The sequence below is a fragment of the Aquarana catesbeiana genome, linkage group LG01, assembly GCF_042186555.1.
Source record: "Aquarana catesbeiana isolate 2022-GZ linkage group LG01, ASM4218655v1, whole genome shotgun sequence".
In the NCBI taxonomy this organism is placed as follows: domain Eukaryota; kingdom Metazoa; phylum Chordata; class Amphibia; order Anura; family Ranidae; genus Aquarana; species Aquarana catesbeiana.
In genome coordinates this window covers 401,535,401-401,562,513 of record NC_133324.1, presented here as the reverse complement: position 1 = coordinate 401,562,513, position 27,113 = coordinate 401,535,401, and the positions used below count along the sequence as shown (strand labels likewise).

At 41.8% G+C, this 27,113-nt stretch overlaps 1 protein-coding gene across 3 annotated transcripts in view; it reads right to left on the bottom strand.

The window, feature by feature from the left end:
* Positions 1-27,113, bottom strand: part of SMARCA2 (SWI/SNF related BAF chromatin remodeling complex subunit ATPase 2) — a 273,379-nt gene that overhangs the window by 124,140 nt on the left and 122,126 nt on the right. For all 3 annotated transcript variants that reach the window (XM_073634901.1, XM_073634899.1, XM_073634906.1), the window contains exons 18-23: positions 26,469-26,579; positions 22,389-22,631; positions 14,447-14,560; positions 9,082-9,189; positions 8,288-8,374; positions 2,055-2,101 (exon numbers count right to left, since the gene is read on the bottom strand). In XM_073634901.1, the coding sequence (XP_073491002.1) occupies positions 2,055-2,101; positions 8,288-8,374; positions 9,082-9,189; positions 14,447-14,560; positions 22,389-22,631; positions 26,469-26,579 (710 nt within the window). The remainder of the gene's footprint in view (positions 1-2,054; positions 2,102-8,287; positions 8,375-9,081; positions 9,190-14,446; positions 14,561-22,388; positions 22,632-26,468; positions 26,580-27,113) is intronic.

The following is a 27,113-nucleotide window of genomic DNA, read 5'->3' as shown; positions in this document are numbered from 1 at the left end:
ACAATGCTTCATCACCTGCAGTAGAGCACAAAGCCAGTGCGTTTTGAACACGGTGCAGAAAACACACATGGAACATGCCTTTCTGGCATCGCAGCCCCAAGAACAGGACACTGTGCCTGGTGAGCTTTGACTTCATCAGGGTTGTTCAAGTAGATCTCCATCTCTCTAAGGTTGCCTACCCCTGGTCTAGATTACCGGTTACCTGCATGCCCTGAGTCATGAGAAAGGCAAAAAGAGGTGCTAGGAACTTTGTAAATACTCTGAGCAGAGGATGTGCTGAAGGGAAGTGCAAACTGGAAATGGCAGTTTGCCACTGCAAAGGACAAAAAGTGTTGATGAGGTGAATACATGGGAATATGTACATAGGCATCTTGGATATTTACAGATGCCAAGTATTCCCCTTGTCTCAGCAAGGCAAATACCGACCTTGCGGATTCCATATGACATTTTGGAATGTGAAGGTATTTGTTGAGGGATTTTAAAGGGGTTGTAAAGGTAATATTTTTTTCACCTTAATGCATTCTATGCATTAAGGTGAAAAAACTTCTGACAGAACCGCCGCCCCCAGCCCCCCCGTTTTACTTACCTGACGCCTCGAAAGTCAGCTTCGCGTTCCCGACATCTGTTCCTCCGCTCACCCTGGCCGCTGATTGGCTGCAGTGGATGGATTGAAAGCAGCGCAGCCATTGGCTCGTGCTGCTGTCAATCACATCCGATGACGCGGCGCGCCGGGGGGCGGGGCCGAGTGATACAGCGAGCGGCTATAGCCGCCGGCTGTATCACGGGAGCGCGCCCGCAAGCACTCACCACCGTGCGAGGGAGCTCGCATTAAGGTGGTGAATGCTTGCGGGGAGGAGCTGAAACAGCCGCCGAGGGACCCCAGAAGACGAGGTTCGGGGCCACTCTGTGCAGAACGAGCTGCACAGTGAAGGTAAGTATGATATGTTTGTTATTTTAAAAAAAAAAAAAAAAACACCTTTACAAACGCTTTAAGTTCAGAATAGGACAAATATCCCTAAATATCATGAATTTTTAAAGGCAAACTGTACTCATAGGAGCACTCTTAGGAGTGGGAAGAAGGCTTTTGGGAAGACTGCATTATTTAAATAAGAATTTAGTGATTATTTCATAAATTTATTTGATAAAAAGAAATGAATAAAAATATAGTCATTCACAGATGAAATTTTGACTGTCATATCAGAGAAAAGAAAAAAAAAATGTACATTTAGTTATTCATGAAGCTTCATGCTTAGAATTACCGTATATACTCGAGTATAAGCCGACCAGAATATAAGCCGAGGCACTTAATTTTACCAAAAAAAACTGGGAAAACTTACTGACTCGAGTATAAGCCTAGGGTGAGAAATGCGCAGCTACTGTAAGTGGAAAAGAGGGTCAACAATGCCCATTTGCATGCCTCACTGTGCCCATTTGCAGCCATAGGTCCCCCGAATTTCAAACTCGGTAGTTAAGGGTTCCCAGATGCCCCCTAGCTGCAGCCAAAATTTGGGGTCTCTGGACTCAAAGGCTCCCGAAATGACATTGCTGCAGATGGACACAGTTGACAGACTTTGGGGCCCCGTATCTCGGGGTCACTTGGTGCTAAGAACCCCAAAAGTGGAACTAGCACTACAATATATCCAAAGCTGGGGGTCCTAGCACCAAGTGGCCCCGAAATACGGGGCCCCAAAGTCGGTTCGGAAAATGTCAAGTACTTTCCTGCAGCAGAGAATGACATTTTCCAAACCGAATTTGGGGCCCCTTATCTAGGACCACTTGGTGCTAGGAACCCCAGCTTTAGATATGTTGTAGTGCTAGTTCCACTGGGTTTGCACACCAAATTTGGGATTCCTAGCACCAAGTTGCCCTTAGATACGGGGCCCCAAAGTCAGTTCAGAAAATGTCATTCATTTCACCAGAAAAGTGCTTGACTCGAGTATAGGCCGAGGGGGGCACTTGCAGCACAAAAAAATGTGCTGAAAAACTTGGCTTATACTCGAGTATATACGGTATGTAGATCTACCAGTAAATGCAAAATATTAAAAATGATTTACCCGTTGATGATACCATTAGCATATCCCAGATGTTCGGCAAAGGATTCCTACAAAAAATAGAATTGGTGTATTCACAAATTGAAACAATTACACGCAAAATAAGAAAGAAACCATTCAACTAGATTTAAAAAAATGGAGAGGGAATTACAATCCAAGATCATAATATAAGATACAAATAATCATAGGAATAAAAAACATAAATCATCCTTTAAAAAAAAAAAAAAAAAGGGCAGAAAACTGACTTCTTTGATTTCTTCTGCTCTAGCAATTTAGTGCTCATTGTATAGCGCTTATTTCATATTTAACCGCTTGCCGACTACCCACCGGCAGAATGGCTCCCCTGCACGAATAGCTGTACAGCGGCTGCTTTAAGGGGAATAGGGGGGTGCGCGCAGGACTGAGGAGCCGATGCACTTGCCCGGCGGTTGCAATGTCCACCGGGCACCCGCAATCGCTCGTGACAGAGCCAGAACGAGGATCTGTGTGTGTAAACACACAAATCCACGTTCGGGCAGAGGAGGAGAGACAGATCGCGTGTTCCTAGTATATAGGCACACCAACCGGTCTCCTCCCCCAGGCAGACCTATACCCCTCACAGTTAGAACACATTTAACCCCTTGATCGCCCGCTGGTGTTAACCTCTTCCCTGCCAGTGACACTTATACAGTAATCAGTGGCTATTTTTAGCTCTGATCGCTGTATAAATGTCAGTGGTCGCAAAAAAGTGTCAAAAGTTTCCAATCTATGCGCCGCAATGTCTCAGTCCCAATAAAAATCACAGATAGCAGCCATTACTATTAAAAAAAAAAAAATAATAATAATAATAATAATAATAATAATAATAATAATAATAAAAAATGCCATAAATCTATCCCCTATTTTGTAGACGCTATAACTTTTGCGCAAACCAATCAATATACGCTTACTGCGATTTTTTTACCAAAAATATGTAGAAGAATATTTATCGGCCTAAACTGAGGAAAATTTTTTTTTTTAAATTTGGGGATATTTATTATAGCAAAAAAGTAAAAAAAAAATATTTAGTTTTTTTCAAAATTGTCACTTTTTTTGTTTACAGGGCTAAAAAAAACAAAAAAAACGCAGAGGTGATCAAATACCACTAAAAGAAAGCTCTATTTCTGGAGAAAAGAGGACATCTATTTTGTTTGGGTACAGTGTCGCACGACCATGCAATTGTCAGTTAAAGCAACGCAGTGCCATGTCTCAAAAAATGGGCCGGTCAGGAAGGGGGTAAATCTTTCTGGTGCCGAAGTGGTTAATCTACGGGTTTATTGATTCACCTAAAAAACGTTATCCTTTTTTACAGTACCAAAATAATATTTATATTCTTGTTTTGGGATGTGTAAGAGGGGTGTAAAGCATTTCCTTCGATCTGAGGTCCTCGCGAGAGATTTTGGATAGTCATTTTATTTGATATACAGTACTGTGCAAACGTTTTGGGCAGCCTTGAAGAAATCCTCTAAAGTAAGAATGCTTTCAAAATATTTTAATTGTTTATTTTCCTCAATTTACAAAACACAAAGTGAGCAGGCAGATGAAAAATCTAAATCAAACCAATATTTGGTGCGACGACCCTTTGGCTTCAAACCAGCACCAATTCTTCTAGGTACACTTGCACGTAGTTTCTGAAGGACCTCGGCAGTTAAGCTGAACCAAACATCTTGGAGAACTAACCACAGATCTTCTGTGGATGTAGGCTGCCTCATATTCTTATATCTCTTCATGTAATCCCAGACACTCAATGATGTGGACATCAGGGCTCTGTGGGGGCCAAACCTTCACTTCCAAGACTCCTTGTTCTTCTTTACGATGAAGATAGTTCTTAAAGACATTTGACTGTATATTTGGGGTCGTTGCTCTGCTGAAGAATACATTTGGGGCCAAACACATGCATCCCTGATGGTATGGCATGATGGATAAGTATCTGCCAGTATTTCTCAGCATTAAGGATACCATTGAAACTGACCAAATCTCCAAATCTATTTACAGAAATGCAGCCCCAAACTTGCAATGAACCTCAACCATGCTTCACTGTTGCCTGCAGACACTCAATGTACCTTTTGCGAACAAACTACCCCCTGCTACAGCCAAATATTTAACATTTTGACTGATTGGTTTCTATGCAGAGTTGCACCAGATTTTGCATTCTCCAGTTTTAGCAAATTAACCCCACTGGGTGGAGTGCAATCGTTACAAAGTGATGTTTTGATTGATTTTGGAGAGGGCACAGGGGATACACTGTTTCTGGAAGTGTATTTTCACAACAGTGGAATATAAGAAAGAAAAGTTACAACTACTAATCACTTATGTTACAGATTTACACTATTTGCGCTTTATGTGTGATTTCTACTATTGTTTTTAAAGCAGAACTTTACCCATGCCAGTTTGATAACAATTAACAAAAGAACATACAGTACATTCCGCATTAATACAGTGCATTCGGAAAGTATTCACAGGACTTCACTTTTTCCACATTTTGTTCTGTTACAGCCTTATTCTAAAATTGATTAAATTCATTATTTTCCTACAAACAATAACCCCATGACAATGTGAAGGAAGTTTGTTTGAAATCTTTGCAAATTTATAAAAATTACATGTACATAAGTATTCACAGCCTTTGCTCAATAATTTGTTGAAGCACCTTTGGCACCAATTACAGTCTCAAGTCTTTTTGAGTATGATGCTACAGTTTGGTACACCTATTTTTGGGCAGTTTCTCCAATTCTTCTTTGCAGGACCTCTTAAGCTCCATTGCTATCTTGGCTGTGTGCTTAGGGTCGTTGCCCTGTTGGAAGATGAACCTTCGCCCCAGTCTGAAGCCCAGAGCACTCTGGAGCAGGTTTTCATCAAGGATGTCTGTACATTGCTGCATTCATCTTTTCCTCGATTCTGACTAGTCTCCCAGTTCCTGCTGCTGAAAAACATCCCCACAGCATGATGCTGCCACCACCATGATTCACTGTAGGGATGGTATTGGCCAGGTGATGAGTGGTGCCTGGTTTCCTCCAGACACGACGATTATCATTCAGGCCAAAGAGTTCAATCTTTGTTTCATCAGACCAGAGAACTTTGTTTTTCATGATCTGAGAATCCTTCAGGTGCCTTTTGGCAAACTCCAGGAAGGCTGTCATGTGCATTTTACTGAAGTGTGGCTTCCGTCCGACACCTCTACCATACAGGCCTGATTGATGGAGTGCTGCAGAGATGCTTGGTCTTCTGAGAGGTTCTCCTCTCTTCATATAAAAACTGGAGCTCTGTCAGAGGGACCATCGGATTCTTGGTCACCTCCCCAAATAAGGCCCTTCTCCCCCAATCGCTCAGTTTGGCTAGGCGGCCCGCTCTAGGAAGAGTCCTAGTGGTTCCAAACTTCTTCCATTTATGGATGATGGAGACCACTGTGCTCATTTGGACCTTTAATGCTGCACATTTTTTTGTACCCTTCCCCAGATCTGTGCCTTGATACAATCCTGTTTCAGATGTCTACAGACAATTTCTTGGACTTCACGGCTTGGTTTTTGCTCGGACATGCACTGTTAACTGTGGGACCTTATATATACAGGTGTGTGCCTTTGCAAATCATGTCCAATCAACTGAATTTAGCACAGGTGGACTCCAATCAAGTTGTAGAAACATCTTAACTGGTTCCCGACCGGCGCACGCCGATGTACGTCGGCAGAATGGCACGGCTGGGCAAATGGACGTACCTGTACGTCCATTTGAATTCCCCGCCATGCCATTGCGTGCGCGCCGCCGGGTCGGGTCGCGGGTCCCGCGGACTCGATCGCAGCGGGGATAGCCGCGATCGCCTCACGGAGCGGACGAATGGGGAGATGCTGATGTAAACAGCATCTCCCCGTTCTGCCTAGTGACAAGTGTCACTCTATCTCTGCTCCCTGTCATTGGGAGCAGAGATCAGTGACGTCACACACCAGCCCATCCCCCTGAAAGTTAGAAATCACTCCCCTAGGACACACTTAACCCCTCCCCGCCCCCTAGTGGTTAACCCCTTCACTGCCAGTGTCATTTACACAGTAATCAATGCATTTTTAATCGCATTGATCGCTATATAAATGACAATGGTCCCAAAAATGTGTCAAAAATGTCCGACATGTCCGCCATAATGTCGCAGTCCCAATAAAAATCGCTGATCGCCGCCATTTCTAGTAAAAAAACATTTTTTAATAAAAATGCTATAAAACTATCCCCTATTTAGTAAACGCTATAACTTTTGCGCAAACCAATCAATCAACGCTTATTGCGATTTTTTTTTTTTTTACCAAAAATATGTAGAAGAATACGATCGGCCTAAACTGAGGAAAAAAAAATGTTTTTTTTATATATTTTTGGGGGATATTTATTATAGCAAAATGTAAAAAATATGCGTTTTTTTTTTCTAAATTGTCGCTCTTATATTGTTTATAGCGCAAAAAATAAAAATCGCAGAGGCGATCAAATACCACCAAAAGAAAGCTCTATTTGTGGGAAAAAAAGGACGTCAATTTTGTTTGGGAGCCACGTCGCACGACCGCGCAATTGTCAGTTAAAGCAACGCAGTGCCGAATTGCAAAAAACGCTCTGGTCAGGAAGGGGGTAAAATCTTCCGGGGCTGAAGCGGTTAAGGATGATCAGTGGAAACAGGATCTACCTGAGCTCAATTTTGAGTGTCATGGCAAAGGCTGTGAATACTTATGTACATATGATTTTTTTCATTTTTTATTTTTAATAAATTTGCAAAGATTTCAAACAAACTTCTTTCACGTTCTCATTATGTGGTGTTTGTAGAATTTTGAGGAAAATAATAAATGTAATCCATTTTGGAATAAGGCTGTAACATAACAAAATGTGGAAAAAGTAAAGCACTCTGAATACTTTCCGGATGCACTGTATTTAAGCTACCAAAATAAGTGTGTGCTGTGAATTGCCTTGAGCATTGCTCCTGTTTCTTCTGGCTGGATGTCACCATTTTGTTGAAGCCCAGAGCAGTCACTTTCTCATTGGACACTTTCCCCCTCTTCTTGATCTCAAAAACTGTGTAAAATTCTTCTATTTAAATATGTACATTTCCAGAACAGTTTGCCCTGTCAGCTCTCCTGCTATTCTTTTATGTGCTCCTTACACACAGTGTCGCTCATGTTGCTTTGTTCCCCCTTCGGCAGCAGTAAACACTAAAGCTGTCAGGCCTCTAGTGGCTCCAAATTTAGGCACAGTGCTGAGAATAGAGAACAACTGATCATGTGCAGAGCAGGGTGAAACAGTGCATTACTAGACTTTTAACCATATAGGCACTTATTTTTAATGTTTTATATAACTAAACCTGCAAAAGGGGCCTGCCTGAAGTGATCTATCAGTACTGAATTTTCTGACTAAAGTTCCACTTTATGAGTGTTTGTGCACATTTTCAGAAAGCTGCATTTAGTTTTTTTTTTTTTTTTTTTTTTTTTTAAGGGTGATAGCGCAAAAATACATATTTATAAATAATCTGTTAGAACGACTGCTGACGCAGAAGCTTTCTACACACTGGGACCTTGACTGTTACACTGACCTCCTGTTCCATTAGCAGCACACTCAACAGTATTGTAGGATGCAGCATCACATGCTTTTTTTCAACTTAACTTATGAGGCTACTTTCACATTGCTCTGTTGCAAAAACACTGTAAAAGACACAGGTGTTTTTGCTGGGTTTTTAACACTTTCTTGTTGTATTGCTGGTGAGTTTTGCACCTGTGAAAACGGGATCTGTCATGCAAAAGACGCATTAAAAATGCAACGACAGGTGCATTTTTGATGCTTTTTTCCATTCATTTCAATAGGGAGGTGCATTTTTTTTACCGCACCAAACACACAGCAGGCCGGACTTTAAAAAATGTAATGGCCCTGCAACTGACCAGTGTGAAGAGTTCCATAGTGTTTAATGGTTATGAGTTTTCCTTCTTTTTTTTAACACAAAAATGGAAGAAAAGCTGATCAGTGTGAAAGCAGTCTAAAACTTGGTGTTTTACTTTGCAGAATCAAACTGAATAAAATACTTTCTAGAACAGCAGCAGCATAAATTCCATTCTCTAACAAGAATCAATAAAAGTGTCTCTATGTTAGTAGAAATGGCATAAGATTGGCTTTCCATTCATGATTTAGGCATATTCCAAATGTACAAGTGTTGTTGCATTGCATTCTATTGCAATGCCTAGTGACAATATACAAGTCATTTAACTCACCTCGATGTGCTGGAATATAAAGGGGTGATTGCAGATCTTTCTTAACTGCATGATGGTATTCATAAGTGTTTTTGCTCCACCTTTACCCTAGAACACAAATTGATCACACTGTCATAACCACAGATGTTTCTCACTTATAGTTGGTTATAAATCTAATGCAACAGTGACACCCAAGATCAGTGTTGGGAGGGGGCAACCATAAGAGTGCTACACAGTGGTTGCTGGGGATCAGTTTAGACCAGGGACATGCAATTAGTGGATCTCCAGCTGTTGCAAAACTACAAGTCCCATAAGGCATAGCAAGACAAGCATGACACCCAAAGGCAGAGGCATGATGGGACTTGTAGTTTTGCAACAGCTGGAGGTCCGCTAATTGCATATCCCTGGTTTAGATGAACCTCTTATCCCAACTACTGGAACTGAATTTCAGAGGATGAAGATAACAGATGAAACAAAGGCCCTTTAAATGCACATTTTCTATAGAAAGCAGTTACAGCCTCTTCATAAAATCGTTCATTTTATCATTTCCTTGTGATAACAGTACAGAGTTACTTGAAACATTTACATTCCTGACTGATTTATGCATTATAACTGAATTTTACTATCCAAATGCAGGTGTATTTTTTGTAGGAAAATTGTGTTCATCTTTGATGCCACTGGTCAAGAAATGTCAATGCTAACATCATACTCTAAATATATTGTATGCACATAAACCAATGCTATGTCACACATCTACAAATGGTAGAATATCTGGTAGAAACATCAGTTCATTTATTGAACATCAATCAATATACCTTCTTATCTTTTTCAGATCCATCGGTGAGCAGAATACCTTTTCCTTGCATGTGGCGGTAAAGGATCTTTTGGAGAGCTGACATGTCACATTTAATTACATATTCAACCTAAGAGAGATTGAGGATCTGGGTAAGATATGATGACATTCTTTAACAAATAGAAATAATGGGAATTATTTCAAGTGGCACAATAAAAGGAATGGGGTCTTACAGACACAGCAAAATAAAAATAAAAAAGTGAAGTGAACCTGTGCAAATTAAAAGGAAACCTGTACAGAATATAAAAGCGGTCATCCCTTCAGGAAATGGTAGTTCCCTGGCCAACATGCTGATTTGATGCCATCAACACCTAAGGTAAAGATAATTCAAACGCATTTATTGAATGTTAAAATCAATAAAAAGTGGGTACTCAAGATGGCAACTCTCAATGAGCCTTACAACCACACAATGATGAATGGTGCGGACACAACAAGGGGTAAGAGCCGTGTTTCGGGGGTGCCCCCCAAAACATGTCAGCTCTTACCCCTTGATGTGTCCGCACCATTCATCGTTGTACGGCTCATTGAGAGTGGCCATCTTGTGAGTACCCACTTTTTATTGATTTTAACATTCAATAAATGTTTTTGGTAATGCACTAGGTGTGCGCGCCTTCCATTTTGTTTTAGTAGTAGTTTCTATCGGATTACCCCATCTAAGGAGGGGAGCATCCGTCTAGTCTTGGAATATTGATGTCCTTGTTGCTTTTTACCACAGAAGACCTTTTAGCGTTGGAAGTGATTGTTTTTCTTGTAAAGATAAATCAAATACAGAAAACCTCTAGAGGGTACAAGACCCTACTAAGAAAGGGTACTTAACCTCCCTTCTAAGAATTACTAAATGAATACTATACAAAACGTGGGATTTTTTAGGTAGCAAAGAAACAAAACTAGTTTAAAAATGCTATTTGTCCGTCCTTAAAGAGATTTCTTATACAAGAAAATTTGGAGACTGGTGCAACAATTTAAGGACCCTTTCACACCAAACGCAGTTGGCTGCAGTTGGATGCATTTTGAACTGCATTCCAACTGCATAGACAGCCCAAAATCCTATGGGCATAGTTCACATCATTGCAGTGCAGTTTAGCGCAGTTAAAAAAAAAAAAAAAAAAATAGAGCATGCTTCATTTTTCTGTACTGCAAATGCAGGGAATGTGCTACAAATGCGATTCAAATGCCCCCTTCACCGCACCCCTTTAAGCCAAGAAAGTCATGCCCAAAAACGAATAGAAAAATGTAGTGCTAAACACAGCACAAAGCACATACAAACGCACATAAAATGCATGTAAACATGCTGTCAAAAACACGCAGTTATGTGCACTTTCTGGTGTGAATAGGCCCTAAGGCACATAACCAAAGTTATTGTTACATCCTCTCTATCCTTTCTCCATTTTGCACATTTTCATGTACTTTAAAGGATAAGAACATATTTTTGAATAAATGCACATCTTTTTGCAGGTAAAAAAAGTTTTTGTTTTTTACTAGGAGCCTGAAAAGCAGTTCACTTGCAGACTTGACAGTGTATCTGTCTGCTTGTACCTTGTACGGGCAGGCAGTTACACACTGACAGGTAGAGACAATGAAATACCTAGAGCGCTCAACTTCATTGAGAATTACAATTCGACAGCTGCAAAAGCTGTGGGTACGGGCAGGTCTTTTTAACACTGACAATACTATGTTTAACTCCTACATTAGCGTGTAGATCCAAAAGGTGGATGCATTTGTTATGTATAAGCAGGAATACACCAATGAATAGCAACAGGGTGAAGAAAAAGAATGGACAATGCAGACAGTTGACCATGATGGTGCTAATGAGTTTGGCCCTGACCACTGAGGTCTGGCATATCGCCATAGAGAACATCATCAGTTGTATGGCCAAGATTATCAGAGCAAAGTAGTAAGAGGGCATCCAACCTCTTGGCCATTGGGTCTTTGAAGACAGGGATATCTGCAACCGAAACAGTCAGGGATTTGTTGAGGCAAGAAATAGCCAGATACACTTCTGGAACTTTCTAATTTTGTGGTAAGCCTCCTCAAGGGGGTACTGAGTAAACAAATTGCATCAAGGGCATCAAGAACACCACACATGGGATAGTGGTGCAACGCGTAGAGCCGAGCCACGTAATGTTACTTCTGGCTCGGAAGTCTTTGTTCTCTATGCTGGTAATGAGTCTTTGACTCAAATATGGAATGTGAGGCCATTTTTACTGTGGTTTGAGTATTTTAAACCATTAAAAACTACACTATTGGAGGCCTTCTCTTTTTACCGTTGCAGGTTGCTTAGAAAATAAGTGGGGAGTCTGATGCTGTGTATTTAAAGGGGACCTGCCACAATTTAACAGTATTGCTCATACCATTGTTCTGGGGGAACCTGGTAGATGGATGGAGTAATCAATGTCCAGTGAAAGCGCTTTGTTACCTGTATATTCATTTATATAGTTTCAGGATCCAGGTGAGCAGGCATCCCTATTGGTGGTGGAGCATTGTGATTTATGGTGGGGCACGTAATTAAAGATTGAATTGCACGTGATGAATGGATATGAAATCAGGGGACTCTTTTTGATTCTTTAGAAAATATCTACTTTGGAACGGATTGTTGTGTTTGATTCAACATCTGTTTCTGTCAACATAAGATACTAGGGATTTTTTTATCTTTATTCTGTAGTTATGTGCTGTAGGTATTATTATTGAGTAACGAAACACAGTTTATCACCGTTTTTTGCTATTAGTGTGGGAACACATTGTGTAATTGCTGCAACTCACTAAGAGGTTCATATCACTATTTTATTTAATAATTGCTACACTTTGCATTTTAGATTTTTGTGGTAGCGCACAGAGGTCTAGGATTTCTTTAAGGACAAAAAGGTATTAGGCCCCACCTCCAAATCGGGCCAGACCAGACTTGCAGGGTTCATGCCAGGCAGCCTGCACCAACACCATTATTATGAGCATGATAGTAATTAGACCCATACAGCCTCAGCACATACTGACAATACAGTCAGTATCAGAGTGGAATACCGCATCAGGGCCACAGTATTTATTAAAACAAAATATAGGTAGCCAGGGCTAACTCCAGCCAGGATCTTAACCCTCTATAGGTCCCCCTAAGGCAGTGGTTCTCAGGGCCCCCTCGGGGGTCGAATGACGATTTGCCAGGGGTCACCAAATCCTGGACTGTTCCTGAAGCCCGCACCGCTCTCCCAGCCTTTTCGCAGCCGCTCATTCAGTTCACGGCATGGCTGGGGAGCAGAGACTAGAGGTCAGCTGACTGGTGAGGAATGTGAAGAGGGAGGGGCAGGAGGAGACCCTATCTCCTGATTTCGGCATAGGTGTCACTGCTGCGAGACATCACAAAGTCGGAGACACGGTGAGTAAAACTACCTGTGATTATAGTTGCCATTAAAAGTCTGCACTACATTTCTCGGATCAGCAGAAGACCTTGATCAAGAGCACTTAAGTTGGCTGATCAGAACTCCCCCCAGCACACCACTGATCCCACCCCCCCACCAGCACTGCCAATCATCCTAACTTCCCGCCAGCACTGTCATTCATCCCATTCCCCCCACCAAGGAGTAAGAGAAGGAATAAAAATGAAAAATACATGGAAGGGAGAGGAAAAGAGGGGGAGGAACAAAGAAAAGGGGAGAGAAAGAAGAAGAAAGACGGCTAGAAAGAGGGATGGGGGGAAAAAAAAAACAGGAAATTACGATATAGAGAGATAAAAGACAAAGAAAGGAGAACAAAGAGTGGTACATCCTAAAATGTACCATAAGGGGTTTGAATACTGTACGAGTGGAAGGGACTCGGGGAGCGCTAAATGTCCCTGAGTTAAGGGTGCAAATTACTTGTTTTGCTTTGGGCGCTGATAACCCACGCTACGAAAAATATTTTTCCGTTAGGGGTCCCCACAACGTGGGAAATTTTATCAAGGGGTCACAGCACTGGAGTGGTGGAGAACCACTGCCTTAAGGGAAGGGCAGAACGAGGAAGCACTTCAAATGCAGGCAGCATAAACATGATAGACATGTAAAGGTACCATAAGCTAATCAGGGACTCAACATTCTCTCCGCAGGATCCCCCTTTAAAAGGAATGGAACCAACCTTTACCCATTATGGCAGACAACGTCAAAGCAGACCCTCAGGGACTCTACAACCCTTTCTCAGGGTCTACTACCCTGGACCTGTATAGCCCCCTACTGGAAGTAACTTCATGAAGTATTACTGCGAGGATCCCATGTATGCAGGGTCCAGCGCCGAAAAGACACATTACAAGCAATCCCCTCGTGTTCATCCACCTTCATTAAAGCGGGGCCTGGGTTCCATCTATCTTAGTGTCCTAGCTGAAGGAATGGATCCAGATAATACCAATCTCCAGATCCCTACTGGTTTGAAAAACTAGCACTAATATGCAGAGTGCTGCACATCAATGACCATCACCTTCAGACACTGGTGAAAAAAAAATGGAGGCACTTGATGTATGAAAGGGGTTATATAGGGGATGACTTCCTGTCTGTTTGGTTCTGTGTCCATTCACCTGTAGTTGGTGCATAACCTAGGTAGTCATGATTTATAGCCTGCTCTGCGACCTGTGATGTACGAAAAATAAATACTAGTTGCCTTGCTGCCTCTAGCTTTATTACTTAGATACTAACCTAGAATGGAGCATGCACATCAGGAATGTCAAAGCTCATATTTGGCATATCCAAGTTTGTGACTTCTAGTACTGGAGCCCCTGAATCAGCATGACTGCCAGATAACTAGTATTTTCAGAAGGGTATGAAGGGCAGCTCAACAATGGCAGCCTCCATACTTCCTCAGTATAGGCTTTCATTACGAGTATAGGTTTTCATTATGGGTTTACTTTAGTAGTTTGTGATTAAGAGCAAGGGTTAGCTTTCAGAATGTGGTCATTTTTAAGAGTTAGATAAAGGGTTAAGTACTGAGGAGGTGGTCAAGATCCCAAGTTGGCTCCTTACTGGATAAACACTTTAAGTTGGTGACAGATAAAAAAAAAAAAAAAAAAAACTTTTCTGAACTTGTCTTCAATGCTGAAAGCCCTGTGCTGTGCCAAAAACTACACATGGTGTACTGATCACAAAATGTCATGTGTGATGGATGAACCCATTATTTTTTGCCCACAACTACAGTTCTTTTTTCTCCTGGTCAGTTCAGTAACTAGCAGCACAATTGTTGCTGCTCATACGAGATGCACTAGCATATTACATAACTATTTTTTAACTGTGTTTATTAAGTAAATGTAAAGTACAAAAAAAAAACCCCAAAAAATACCTAAATGGCTTTCCAATTAGTTCAGCACTAGCATCACAAACCTTTTCTGGCAGCTGTGACTCAACTTCTTTCTTCAATCGTCTCAGCAAAAATGGCCGCAACACTTTATGCAGACGGCGGATGATCAATATCGTTTCTTCTTCATTTAAATCCACCTTTTAACAGTATAAAGACTATTTAGTGAATTCTATATGATAGACACAGAAAATACACAACACAAATTCTTTTAACATAATCTATTAAAAGATAAAATTTGTAAACCTCTTCACACCAGGCTAGCAAGGCAAATATTTGTCATTAGGTGAGTTTGCCATCTTCCTGCTCCCCTATATTGTGAATATTAGCCGTAGGAATAAAATTCATAACTATAAATCAGTGACAGCATACCAAGGTCTCTTTTGTTGTCTGCTAGCACAAATCTGCTTGGTCTGGTTTAAGGAGCTAAAAAGGGCAAATGTTACAATTTTCTCTCTGGGATTAATTCTTCCGTCTAATAGGAAGTCCCGTATCCTGGGCTGCCATTGGATGACTGTTCTGTCTATCATAGGAGGTGGGACTGTATTAAAGAGACTGCCGAGTAAACAGTAGATTCTCCTGTATGTATCTGTTGGCACTCGTCCCGCACCCTCCGAGGCTGCATTCACGGCAATGGCGAGGCTGCATTCACGGCAATGGCGAGGCTGCATTCACGGCAATGGCGAGGCTGCATTCACGGCAATGGCGAGGCTGCATTCACGGCAATGGCGAGGCTGCATTCACGGCAATGGCGAGGCTGCATTCACGGCAATGGCGAGGCTGCATTCACGGCACTAGTAAGGCTTTGTATTAAAGAGGCCGTCGAGTAAACAGGAGATTGTCCCGTATGTAATCTGTTGGCGCTCGTCCCGCCCCCTCTGAGGCTGCAGATGGGCATCGATCAGGCTATATTCATGGCAACGGTAAGGCTGCATTCATGGCAACGGTAAGGCTGCATTCATGGCAACGGTAAGGCTGCATTCATGGCAACAGTAAGGCTGCATTCATGGCAACAGTAAGGCTGCATTCATGGCAACAGTAAGGCTGCATTCATGGCAACAGTAAGGCTGCATTCATGGCAACAGTAAGGCTGCATTCATGGCAACAGTAAGGCTGCATTCATGGCAACAGTAAGGCTGCATTCATGGCAACAGTAAGGCTGCATTCATGGCAACAGTAAGGCTGCATTCATGGCAAAAATAAGGCTGCAGATGGGCACTGATTAGGCTGCATTGATGGACACTGACCAGGCTGCATTGATGGACACTGACCAGGCTGCATTGATGGACACTGACCAGGCTGCATTGATGGACACTGACCAGGCTGCATTGATGGACACTGACCAGGCTGCATTGATGGACACTGACCAGGCTGCATTGATGGACACTGACCAGGCTGCATTGATGGACACTGACCAGGCTGCATTGATGGACACTGACCAGGCTGCATTGATGGACACTGACCAGGCTGCATTGATGGACACTGACCAGGCTGCATTGATGGACACTGACCAGGCTGCATTGATGGACACTGACCAGGCTGCATTGATGGACACTGACCAGGCTGCATTGATGGACACTGACCAGGCTGCATTGATGGACACTGACCAGGCTGCATTGATGGACACTGACCAGGCTGCATTGATGGACACTGACCAGGCTGCATTGATGGACACTGACCAGGCTGCATTGATGGACACTGAACAGGCTGCATTGATGGACACTGACCCTTACTTTGCTTCACAGTTCTTTATTTAAAATTAAAAAAAAATTCCTGAAACTTCCTTCTTAAAGTGAAGGTGCATGTTATATGCCAGTGCGTGTTATACGCTGATAATTATGGTATATCTAAACAACATGCCCGAGCTCATCCTTAGTCCTGAGCGGCGCTCTGGGCCACAAAAAATATATATCCAAATAACAAGCTCATCTCTTCACCACACACAGCCACAAAGGGAAGAGAATTCCTGTTTGGCAGTGTATTAGTGCTCGGACAAACACACTTAGACCGAATTTAAATGGTTCAAAGAATGTTAGGGAAAATGGTCGGCCCTCAAGCATGTTGACTTCATCAAATCTGGCCCTCTTTGAAAAACCCTCTTTGAAAAAAGTTTGGACACCCCTGATATAAACAAAACCTTATGCATTTTTTGCCACCACAATAAAAAGAAAAGTTCTGTCATTAAAACAGCTCACAAATTCGAGGTAACACCACATTCAAACAGCATACCCTAACAGATTCAAGTAATTATTATGTTACACTTCTTGCCCCTTCAGGTAGAAACACCCATGACAGTCCATAGGGTCTACATGTATTTAGTGTTAAATTATAACCGAAGGCAAAACTTTTTTTGGTTTTGGATAGAGTGCAGGGGGATTAGAACAACTGTGAGGTTTTATTGCGGACTGTGCCCCTGTTAGGTATTCACCCTCTATTTGTCCGGTTTACCATCATCATTGAAAGTAAAAGCAAAACCCAATTTGGGTTGTCCCCAGAAAAGGAATAGAGGGAAAATATTCCAATGGGTACACTAGTTCTGGTGACCTAGGGTTCCCCAAAGAATTCCCTTCATTTTCAGGGATTTTCTCACTTCCTGTTTGGCTATGGGACAGAAAGAGAAGGGAAAGCTCTGCAATGGGACACAGATGGCGAAAAAAAAAAAAAAAAAAAAAAAAAAGTGACAGGTGTTATAACCTTTCATTGTTTTATCCTAAATGAAAGAAAAAAAGTTTTGCCTATAGTTTCACTTTAAAGATTAAAGAATGAAGCGGACCATGCACTAGTAGATTTACGAATGAACGTTTGTATGAACATTAACTTGAAAATTTTCATCGGTCTATCTGATGTCTTGACAAATGAGGTTTGAAAGAACTTTAAAAAATATGTTGTTTTCTTTTAGCATTTGATTTGGGAATGAAATTTCCTGAACAAAACATCACATTTACTGTTAGATATTAGAGAAATATTTTCCATCCCGTTCTTTCAAATCTTCCCATTACTGCAGTCGCAAATAAAAAAAAAAAAAAAAAAAAAAAAAAAAAAGGTCACACCACCACCTTATCCTAATGAAGAACCCAGAAGGGTTTCTTGCAGGGGACTAGGGGAGCGACACCGCCGCCTCTCCTCTTTACCTCTCTCTTCACCTCTCCCTCTCCTATCCCCCTCCTACTCCCCCTCTCCTATCCCCCTCCTACTCCCCCTCTCCTCTTTTTTTCCCTTCGTCTCTTCCTCCCTATTGATTTTCTAGTCTATACCCCCCCCCTTCCCCACTCCCCCCTACTCCTCCTGTGTTTACTCACAACCCCCCATATGCTTCCGGCTAAGGGAAGATCTGATCAGATATACTGTATATCATGGATTACATTACACTATGGTAGTTACCCTTTGCCGAACTCTACTGATCAGTAAGGAATATCTCCACCCCTGGTTAGTGGAGAACTTCTTTCTTTGTTATTTTGGTTTACCTAACTATTTGTCGATAAAGGATAATTACAAGTGCCATCAGTTTATACAAGGCATATTTCAGGGAACTGCTTGTAAATGGGTACTAAGACAGTCATTACATTGGACCCTCCCGTCCAAACAGGCACTGCCTTGACCTTACAGATTGTTTAATTAAAGAGGAATGTATATGTGTTACATCTTTGTCTACGACAGTTTCTGTTAACGGCTTACCCCTACTTCTGTTTTACATTATACATAAAATGTTATAGATCTTGATAACATGTACATCAATCTGTAACTTGCACTATTGAAAATAAAGGAATTAAAAAAACAAAAACAAAAAAAAGTCCCTGTAAACCGAGGCAACGGCCACCAAGAAGACATGCAAGGAGTGAACAGGGAATTGCTTGAAGAGGGTCAAAAGAAAAAGACTGCAAAAACAGACAAGACCAAATTAAGGTCCCAGTCCCACACAGACAAAGGGGGCTACACAGGTGTAAGAGTCTGTGTGACATCCTACACCAGGAGTAGGCAACCTGGGGCCCTCCAGCTGTTGCAGAACTACAAGTCCCATCATGCCTCTGACAGTAATTGTAACTGCCATCCTTGCAATGCCTCATGGGAAATGTAGTTCCACAACAGCTGGAGGGCCTACCCCTGCCCAAAGGCTTTAACCAAAGAATAAGAAGCAATAAATCCCTGAAAGCCAAGGCCCAGAGTTGTCCCTTTATGGTACCCAAGCCAGAATATCTGCAAAAACCTTTGGGTGAAGAGCCCATTCTCCTGGATTCAGCTGTTGATGGCTGAGAAAAGCTGCTTGCCAATTTTTCACACCAGGAATACGCAGTGAAGAGCGCCAGAACGTGAAGTTCTGCTGAAACCAGATCAGGTATGCTTCCTTCTGAGCAGTGCGGCTTCTTGTCCCTCCCTGCTGGTTGATGTATGCCACAGCTCTGGCATTGTACAACTGTACTCCAACTAGTCAGCTCTAAAGGCAGGCAGTCAGACAGAACAGTGTAGGAGAGCCAGCCGAATCATCTGAAATTCTGGGATGTTGATCAGCAACCTCCGCTCCACTGACTACCACATTCATCTAATCGGGAGGTTTTACAGAATATCTCCCCAGCTTGCAGGCTGGAATTCATAGTAAAGACCTTCCAGTTTATCAGAAGGGAGGATTTGCCTGTATCCAGCATCTGAATGGATATCCACCATTCCACAGCAGACCTGGTCTTGGGAGTATACTGGCAGATGAAGAGACTCCTGGTGTTTGTCCCATACAGACACCGGAAGTGCCCCTGATGAAGAAGTGAAGCATCACTGTCTGGGTGGACTCCATCCTGAATTTTTGTATTTTCAGACCCTCGAGGTCCAGAACTGGTCCCACATCTACTAAAACAGGTATGATGACTTCTTGGAACAGCAGTCTTTCCAGGACTGCAAAGAAAACCATTCTGTTTGGTTTGGGAACCATTTGGAATAGAAGCCGTGAGAGCTCTCCACTGCTAGCAGAGGTACAATGACCCCTTGAGAAAGCAGTCTGTCCAGGGCCACAAACAAAAACTTTTTTTTGTAGATCTGAAGATACTTTTGATCACATAAAGTGGAGGGGAAAAACTCCAGTCTGTAGCCTCTGGACACTAAGATGCAGACCCAGTCATCTAAGACTTCCTGAGTCCAGGTGGCTGCGAAAGTCAACATACTTCCACCCAACTGCATAAGTTGGGGCACCCCTCCACTGTGAGGAGGATTTGCCTTCACAACCAGATGACTTCGGGGTCGACAGGAACTCTTCTTGGGTTCTGAAGGTGTCACTGGTTTCTAACCTATCACCTTCTTAAGTGGTAACAGCATTCTCTTTCCCACAGTCACCATCTGGAGGAAAGCAATCAAGGATGGTCCAAAATAGCATTCGCCCTCAAAGGGCAGCCTCTTAATTTTCCCTTTTGCAGAGACGTTCTGTTGACCAACACTTATGCCATACGATTCTTCTCATGTGGATAGACATAATGCCCACTCCATAAAAAATTGCCTTCTAGAGTCTTCCAATGCATCCACATAGAAACTCAAGGCTCTCAGAAAATCTTCAGGCCACTGAAATTCAAAAACAGTGAGTTTTAAAGGAAGAGGATTCTGGCACCAGTAACTTAAAAGATGTATGGGATTTTTTTTAAGAATCATACTTACCTAGGTGGATGCAGCAACGGCAAGATGCTGCATCTGTCCCACAGCACCTCTAACACAGACAACTAAGCAACCGAACACAGTGAGCACAGCCATGTTGACCGTCACTCACCGACTCTCTCCTCTGACCCCCCCCGCGCTCACCAGAGAGCTGGGCTATGGAGGGGGCGGAAGCGGCCGGCTCAGGCTCTCAGCAGCTCACCAAGATGCTGAGCTGGATGCTGGTCCAGGCATGTGGGTGGATCCGGACTTCATTGTCGCAATCTTGCCCGGGCCTGGACTGGCTCTGTGACTTCAGCTCGCTGTCCGCTGAAAATGGGTCACAGGAGTGCAGAATGAACTTTACTCCTGTGATCCATAGGAGAAGTACAGCCAAACGAGCTTTGGTTGTACTTCTCTTGAGGGTGGACCCCACAGTCTTTTGTGTGAGACAACAGATTCCTCGGAGGAGGACTTATCACATACGATTCCTGATCCTTAACAGATTCATCTTGTTTTCATCCGGGGGAATTTTTATGACACCTGCATCCTCCCTGAAAAATTCCTACCTTGACAAAAATGAAATGGAGGACTTTGACCCTTAAAGTAGAAATACCATGGAATTGCCACAGCAGCAAGAACCTTGTATGGGGTTCTCCCTGACTGAGGATGTGGGAGCCCACACCATGGGAGTCACTATTGGCTGACAGTGTGCCATCACTTGGTGTGCCTGGGTTGTGAAACCAGAGTGCTTTGTGCAGGGCTTTTAGGGAGAATGGCACCAAGCGGTATGTGGTGTGGTGCAACAGAATTTCCATGCTGTGCAACTCCGGAAGCAGTGATGCATGTAATACTGTGCCAAGGGCCGATTGAAAATGGCGCCTTCACACGAGCAGATGCGTGCAAACATGTTACCGCCCTGGACCGCCCCTTTTGCTCTTGGTCACTGTATTATATTCCTCCTACAGCAAAAACTGTCTGTAAAAATCCCATACAGGGGAAACACTGCCCAGGGGACTGCCACATTGATTCACTATAAGCAGAGGCATTTAACATGTCCATAACTGCAGGGCCAGCAAGCCCAGTCTTCACCCATACTTTCAAATGATAAATTGGACTCCGAGGTCTGGGATGTCTTAAATCAAGACTGGTGCAAATGCCAAAAAATGTCCCCCCTAGGAGTGGGGGCATTCCTTCATTGTGAGGAGGACTTTTGGGGAAGTTTGGTGGACATATGAGTCCAGGGCATGTGAGGAAAGGAGGCATTAAGCCATGATTTGGAAGTTGACACCTAAAGGTACGGAGTATTCATATGAGTAACAGATTTAGGCATTTGCTTTTAGGTAGGGGTACTTTTCCCCCCAGTGACTTCATTGGTAAATTTATCAAGGCATTCCCCAAATAGGCTTCTTGTTCTCTGTTCCTAAGTCCTATCAAGTTGGTAATAGGCTGCAAAAACAAGCCGTGCGCGCTTTCGACCAAAAAAACAAGTGGGAATGCATCATCTGGGAGGCTTGATGCAGTTATCTCAGCTTTCTAAGCCGAAGTCCAGATAGGAGAAAAAACACCAAATTTAAATTGCTTGTGGCAACAATAGACATAAAATGTCAGGAATTATTGCAATAGTAAACTCCTCCTAAATGCTTTGACTATTAGCACAATCCACAGTGCGTAGCACACTATGATGTTTATGTAAAGCCAGGAACTGGGTCAACATCCAAGGACACCCTCTCTTACTTTATCCATGATGCTGGGCCTACTAAAAGTCCAGATTTCACCAGTCATGGCAGAGGGCATACCCCAGAAGGGGTCTGCAGGGTCCCAGGAACTATAGAAATAAAACATTGGCCCCGGACCTGTACGGCACCCTGTAGATAACTACATACAGTATATGTTGCACTACGTGCCAAAGTTGAGCGTCTAATATAAGATCTAATGCCTGTTAAAAAATAAAAAATACTACTCCAGAGGGGAACAGGTCCATCACTTAAGAACACTAGCAAATCACTGGAGTTTCACTGAGCGGGAAGGGTTATTAAGAGTATGCTCTAGGGGACCGTAGCAAGCTTTTTGCCAATGTCCAATCACCTTAGGATAGTCTGACTAGAACCCATGGTCTATGAAAACAAGTCACATGCCCTGTACTGTAAGATTAAGATAATAAAAAAAAAAATTGCCTGCAGTTATGCTTTTGACCTGTAACATGTTCACCAAAGATAGAGCTCGAACACCAACAAAAGCTTTTTTGCAATTACAAATATTCTACCATAATTAGATCAAAAATCAAGAAACTTTTTTTCCTGTGTTTTGTAAGTTTGTTGAACTGTATCCAACTTCTAGATATATTTAAAAAGTCATTACCCTCTCTCCAGTCATGGCAAAAGGGGCATTAAACCACTGCTCAAAGGTGCTGCAGCTTTTGAAGATGGTAGGCAACAAGAAATTCAGAAGGGCCCAAAGCTCTGGTAATTTGTTCTGCAGTGGGGTGCCTGTTAGCAAGATTCGCCTTGGAGCCACATAATGCGTGTTTAACACCTGCGTTAACTTGCAGTGATGATTTTTCATCCGATGTCCTTCATCGACAATCATGTACTTCCATCGGATCTAAGAAAGAAAAAAAAGAAAAAGAAAAAAAAAAAGACATAACTTAAAAGCTGGACAGCAAGGTACTATCCTTGAACAGGTCTACTGCTAAGTACAGTTTGTTCCTAAAATTATTACACAACTCAAATTGTATGTTACCAACATTTCATATTTCTGATATAGGTCTGTGCTACCATGTACTTGTATTAAAAAAGTATCCTGTATACTTGTAAGCAAAACCTGCCTGTACTCTTATGGTAAGACTTCTGTTGACATGCCCGCCTATACAGCTAATCACCAGGATGTGTGTACAGCCGCTTCTCTGGCTCCTACTCACACCTCCCTGCAGTCTCCACCCTCACCTCTATAAGCTCATTATGCAGCTGAAAACAAATCATTTGATCACAAAAAAAAAAAAAAAAAAATTATATTATAATTATATATATATATATATATATATATATATATATATATATATATATATATATATAATCAGGCCCTGCCACAGGCCACATATAAAAAGTAAAGTCTGGGATTGCCGCACTCAAGTTTATTGAAAAATAGAAAAAAAATATATACAAAAACAAGTGTAAATGGAATAAGGTAGCTGTGGCTCTGTTCTGGGGTGCAATATTGCATACCACTGTGTAACAATCTGTGTGTCCCTATATTATACTCCCAATACAATAAATGAAATAATAAGCGTCAAAATTAATAAATGTGTTTAAAGTGTCAGGTGCCTAATGCATACACTGGTGTGTATTGGTGCTGGCAATACACATATGCAAAATGGGTAGATTTGCTGTGATCATATATAATCCATTCATCAATCCAAAAAGTTAAAAATGAAGTGCTCTTCAAAACTGTGCCTTAGTGGTCCTTACAAAAAAAGATTTTGTGTGAAAAATTAATAAATATGCTGTGATCATACACAGTCCATTCATTATTCCAAATAGTAAAAAATAAAAACTTAATAATTAAAAAAATAAAAATAAAGTGACAGGTGCTCTTCAAATCCGCGCTTCGTAAATTTATAGGCCCTCTATAGCTATTGCACTCACCTAAACCACTCACCCTACACAGGGGTATCTGGCTTTCACAGTATCTGCCATTGTGCAGTAATCTCCAGATCTGTGCCTGCGGTATCAGCTATGTCTTTCCATGCTTGCGGTGTCAGGTGTACCTTTCTCCTTTATATATCAGTCCGCATCACATGGTTTTGATAGGGCACAACCAGTATTTTTTTTTTTTTCTTTCGAGGTTGCATACCAGCCAGGAGCTGAAATGATTTGGTCCACCCTTATCTGAAGGGCGTGGGCAGGATTGATAAATGGATTATATATGATGACAATAAATCTACCCATTTTGCATATGTGTACTGCCATCACCCGTACACACCAATGTATGTATTAGCCACCTGACACTGTAAACACGTTTAATAATTTTGATGCTTATTATTTCATTTATTATATTGGGAGTATAATATAGGGACACACAGATTGTTACACAGTGGTATGCAATATTGCACCCCAGAACAGCGCCACACCTACCTCTTTCCATTAACAGTTGCAGTTTACATTCCACCTAGATGGTTGTACCAGTAGGGCCAGCAGTTAATTTTTAACTATATTTTTTGCTACAAGCGCAGGACAACCCATATTTTTTACATATACAAAAAACAAGATGGTTCCATGACCAACAGTTTCGGGCTTAAAATTGTTTGCGCCCTTCTTGAGGTAGGAACACACACATATTATACATATATACACATACATACATACACATAAGTTTGCCTTGCATTTCTATTTTACACTGAATGGGTTGTTTTACAAAATAAGGGTTCACATACACTTTGATCCCACTGGATTTGTAAAAAGTACATGTGCAGATAAAAAAAGCTTTGAACATGTGTGTGACCATTGCTAGCTCGTGTGAACAAGCTTTCTGTGTGAAAGTCAAAACTAAATACTATTACAGACATAATTTGTCATATACAGATTTTGCATATTTGCTGAATCCCAACCACACAGAAAAATATCAATACTGTATATATTTAGTGATTTCATGAGATTCCAAACAAAGCAATTTCTGGATTTTGCAAGAATTCTCCTTTAAATCTACATGTAGGTCACGACACACATTTTTCAAAACAAAAGCCTCATTCAAATATATGCATGTGTTAGAGATTGATGGGGAGGTTTTTTTTTTCTTTTTTTTTTGCAATTAAGCTGCAAAGCCTGTGATTGAAGTGTGAAACATTTCGAATGTGTCACAGAGGCACATCTACCCAAGGGGCAATGTGTTGCATCACACAGAGGCACATCTACCCAAGGGGCAAAGTGTTGCATCACATGAGCATAAATATTTAGAGACAAATGTACCAACTGAAGTGGGAGAATTAGCTTATTCAAATAATAAATCCATTTTATCTGCAACTTCCATGAAGCATTAGCATAAAATTTATTTGGTCAGCTATCCACTCCACCTTCCCGGGATACAGTTGCTTTGCCAGACTTCCTGAGCCCTTGCCAACAACTTCAAATAAAATCATTTTAATGCACCAGTAAATCCTCCTGAACAAGGATTCATGCATTAATAGGATTATAACCCAGAGCAGAAGTCTATCCAAAAAAGAAAAAGGTGGTACTGGCCAAACTGTACACAGCATCAGGAGAGAGCAATCAAGAGTTGCACAATGATGTTGTCTTTTGCTACCCATTGTGGATCAGGGCAGTACAATGCTCCCCTGATTGCACATTAGAAGAAGCTAAGCTACAAATTACCCATACACGATGTATCACATCTGGCTACGTGAAAGCAAATTGCTGGCTGGAAAAAAAAAATGTATACTTTGGGATGTTTAAACTTTTTATGGTACGGATTCATTTCTTGGCTTAGAAAATGACTATGCATTGCAGTCTGCATTCTACTGTAAGTCCTAGTGTTTTTATAGTTCTTCTCCCAAAGTTGAAACAAAGAGGACGTGTTTTTATTGGTGGTGTATCGACCAGGCATAGCATTGTGTGGGAGGTGACATGGTGCTGAGATTTTAGTAACATAGTTATATAACATAATAACATGTACTCCTCGCATATGCTTCTAAGTCAATGATCCAAGGTTCGTTTTGGATAATAAGTGGACTGAGTAGGGTACACTATAGCCATGTTGTCAGAGGACATTAACTAATGGAAAGGTGTGTTGGCAGGATTGGAATTTCCTGCCTAAAAGCCCATTGTTTTGTCTCAGCACATAAGAGGAACAGTTTACAGTTCATGCAGGTTCATGGAATATAAACCTGCATAAAACTCACCTGGGTGGATGCTGCATCAGTCCCCTGACAGCCCTGCAGTGATAACTGAGCGATCAAACACTGCTGATTGCTCAATTCTCCCCCTCCGCTCTGAGCAGAGAGCTGTAACTGTCAGTCACCAGCTCTCTGCTCTGCCCCTCCAGCGCTCACTGGAGCGCTGGGCTGTAAAGAGGGTGGGAGGGGCTGGCTGGCAGATCACTGAGCGGCTGAGCTAGGTACCGGTCCAGGGTGACTATACATTCGGGATCTTTCTCAAGCCTGTACCTGCTGAGTGGCGTCGGCTGAAAACGGGTCACAGGAGTGCAGAGCTAACTGCACTTATGTCACCTACAAAAGAAGTGTAGCCAAAATAGCTTTGGGCACTTCTCCTTTAAGCAAAATATAAAAAAAAAAAAAAAAAAAAAAAAAAAAAAAGATGCCAACTAGCATCAGAGGAGTAACGATTTTCTAGGAATTATTTAAATCTACAGCAATCTAACAAAAATGTTTTACAAATATTTTTTGGTTACATAACAGGTTTTGATTAAACATGGAGAAAAGCAAAGTACTTTAGCAAGGATGTGCTTGTCTTTTATGATGTATTCATAGGTGGTCAAAAGGACATTAAATTTTCCACTTCTAAGCTGTGGCACCAGACCCCGTCTCATAGCTGGCGTTCCCTGAAATAAAACACAAAATATTGAAATTTACAACACCATTCATTAGCAGTTGACAGAATAATGTATAATAAAGCAATAGCTTATCCTCAACATTTTACAAACATACAGTGGGGATGGAAAGTATTCAGACCCCCTTACATTTTTCACTCTTTGTTATATTGCAGCCATTTCCTAAAATCATTTAAGTTCATTTTTTTCCTCATTAATGTACACACAGCACCCCATATTGACAAAAAAACACAGAGTTGTTGACATTTTTGCAGATTTATTAAAAAAGAAAACTGAAATATCACATGGTCCTAAGTATTCAGACCCTTTGCTCAGTATTTAGTAGAAGCACCCTTTTGATCTAATACAGCCATGAGGCTTTTTGGGAAAGATGCAACAAGTTTTTCACACCTGGATTTAGGGATCCTCTGCCATTCCTCCTTGCAGATCCTCTTCAGCTCTGTCAGGTTGGAAGGTAAACGTTGGTGGACAGCCATTTTTAGGTCTCTCCAGAGATGCTCAATTGGGTTTAAGTCAGGGCTCTGG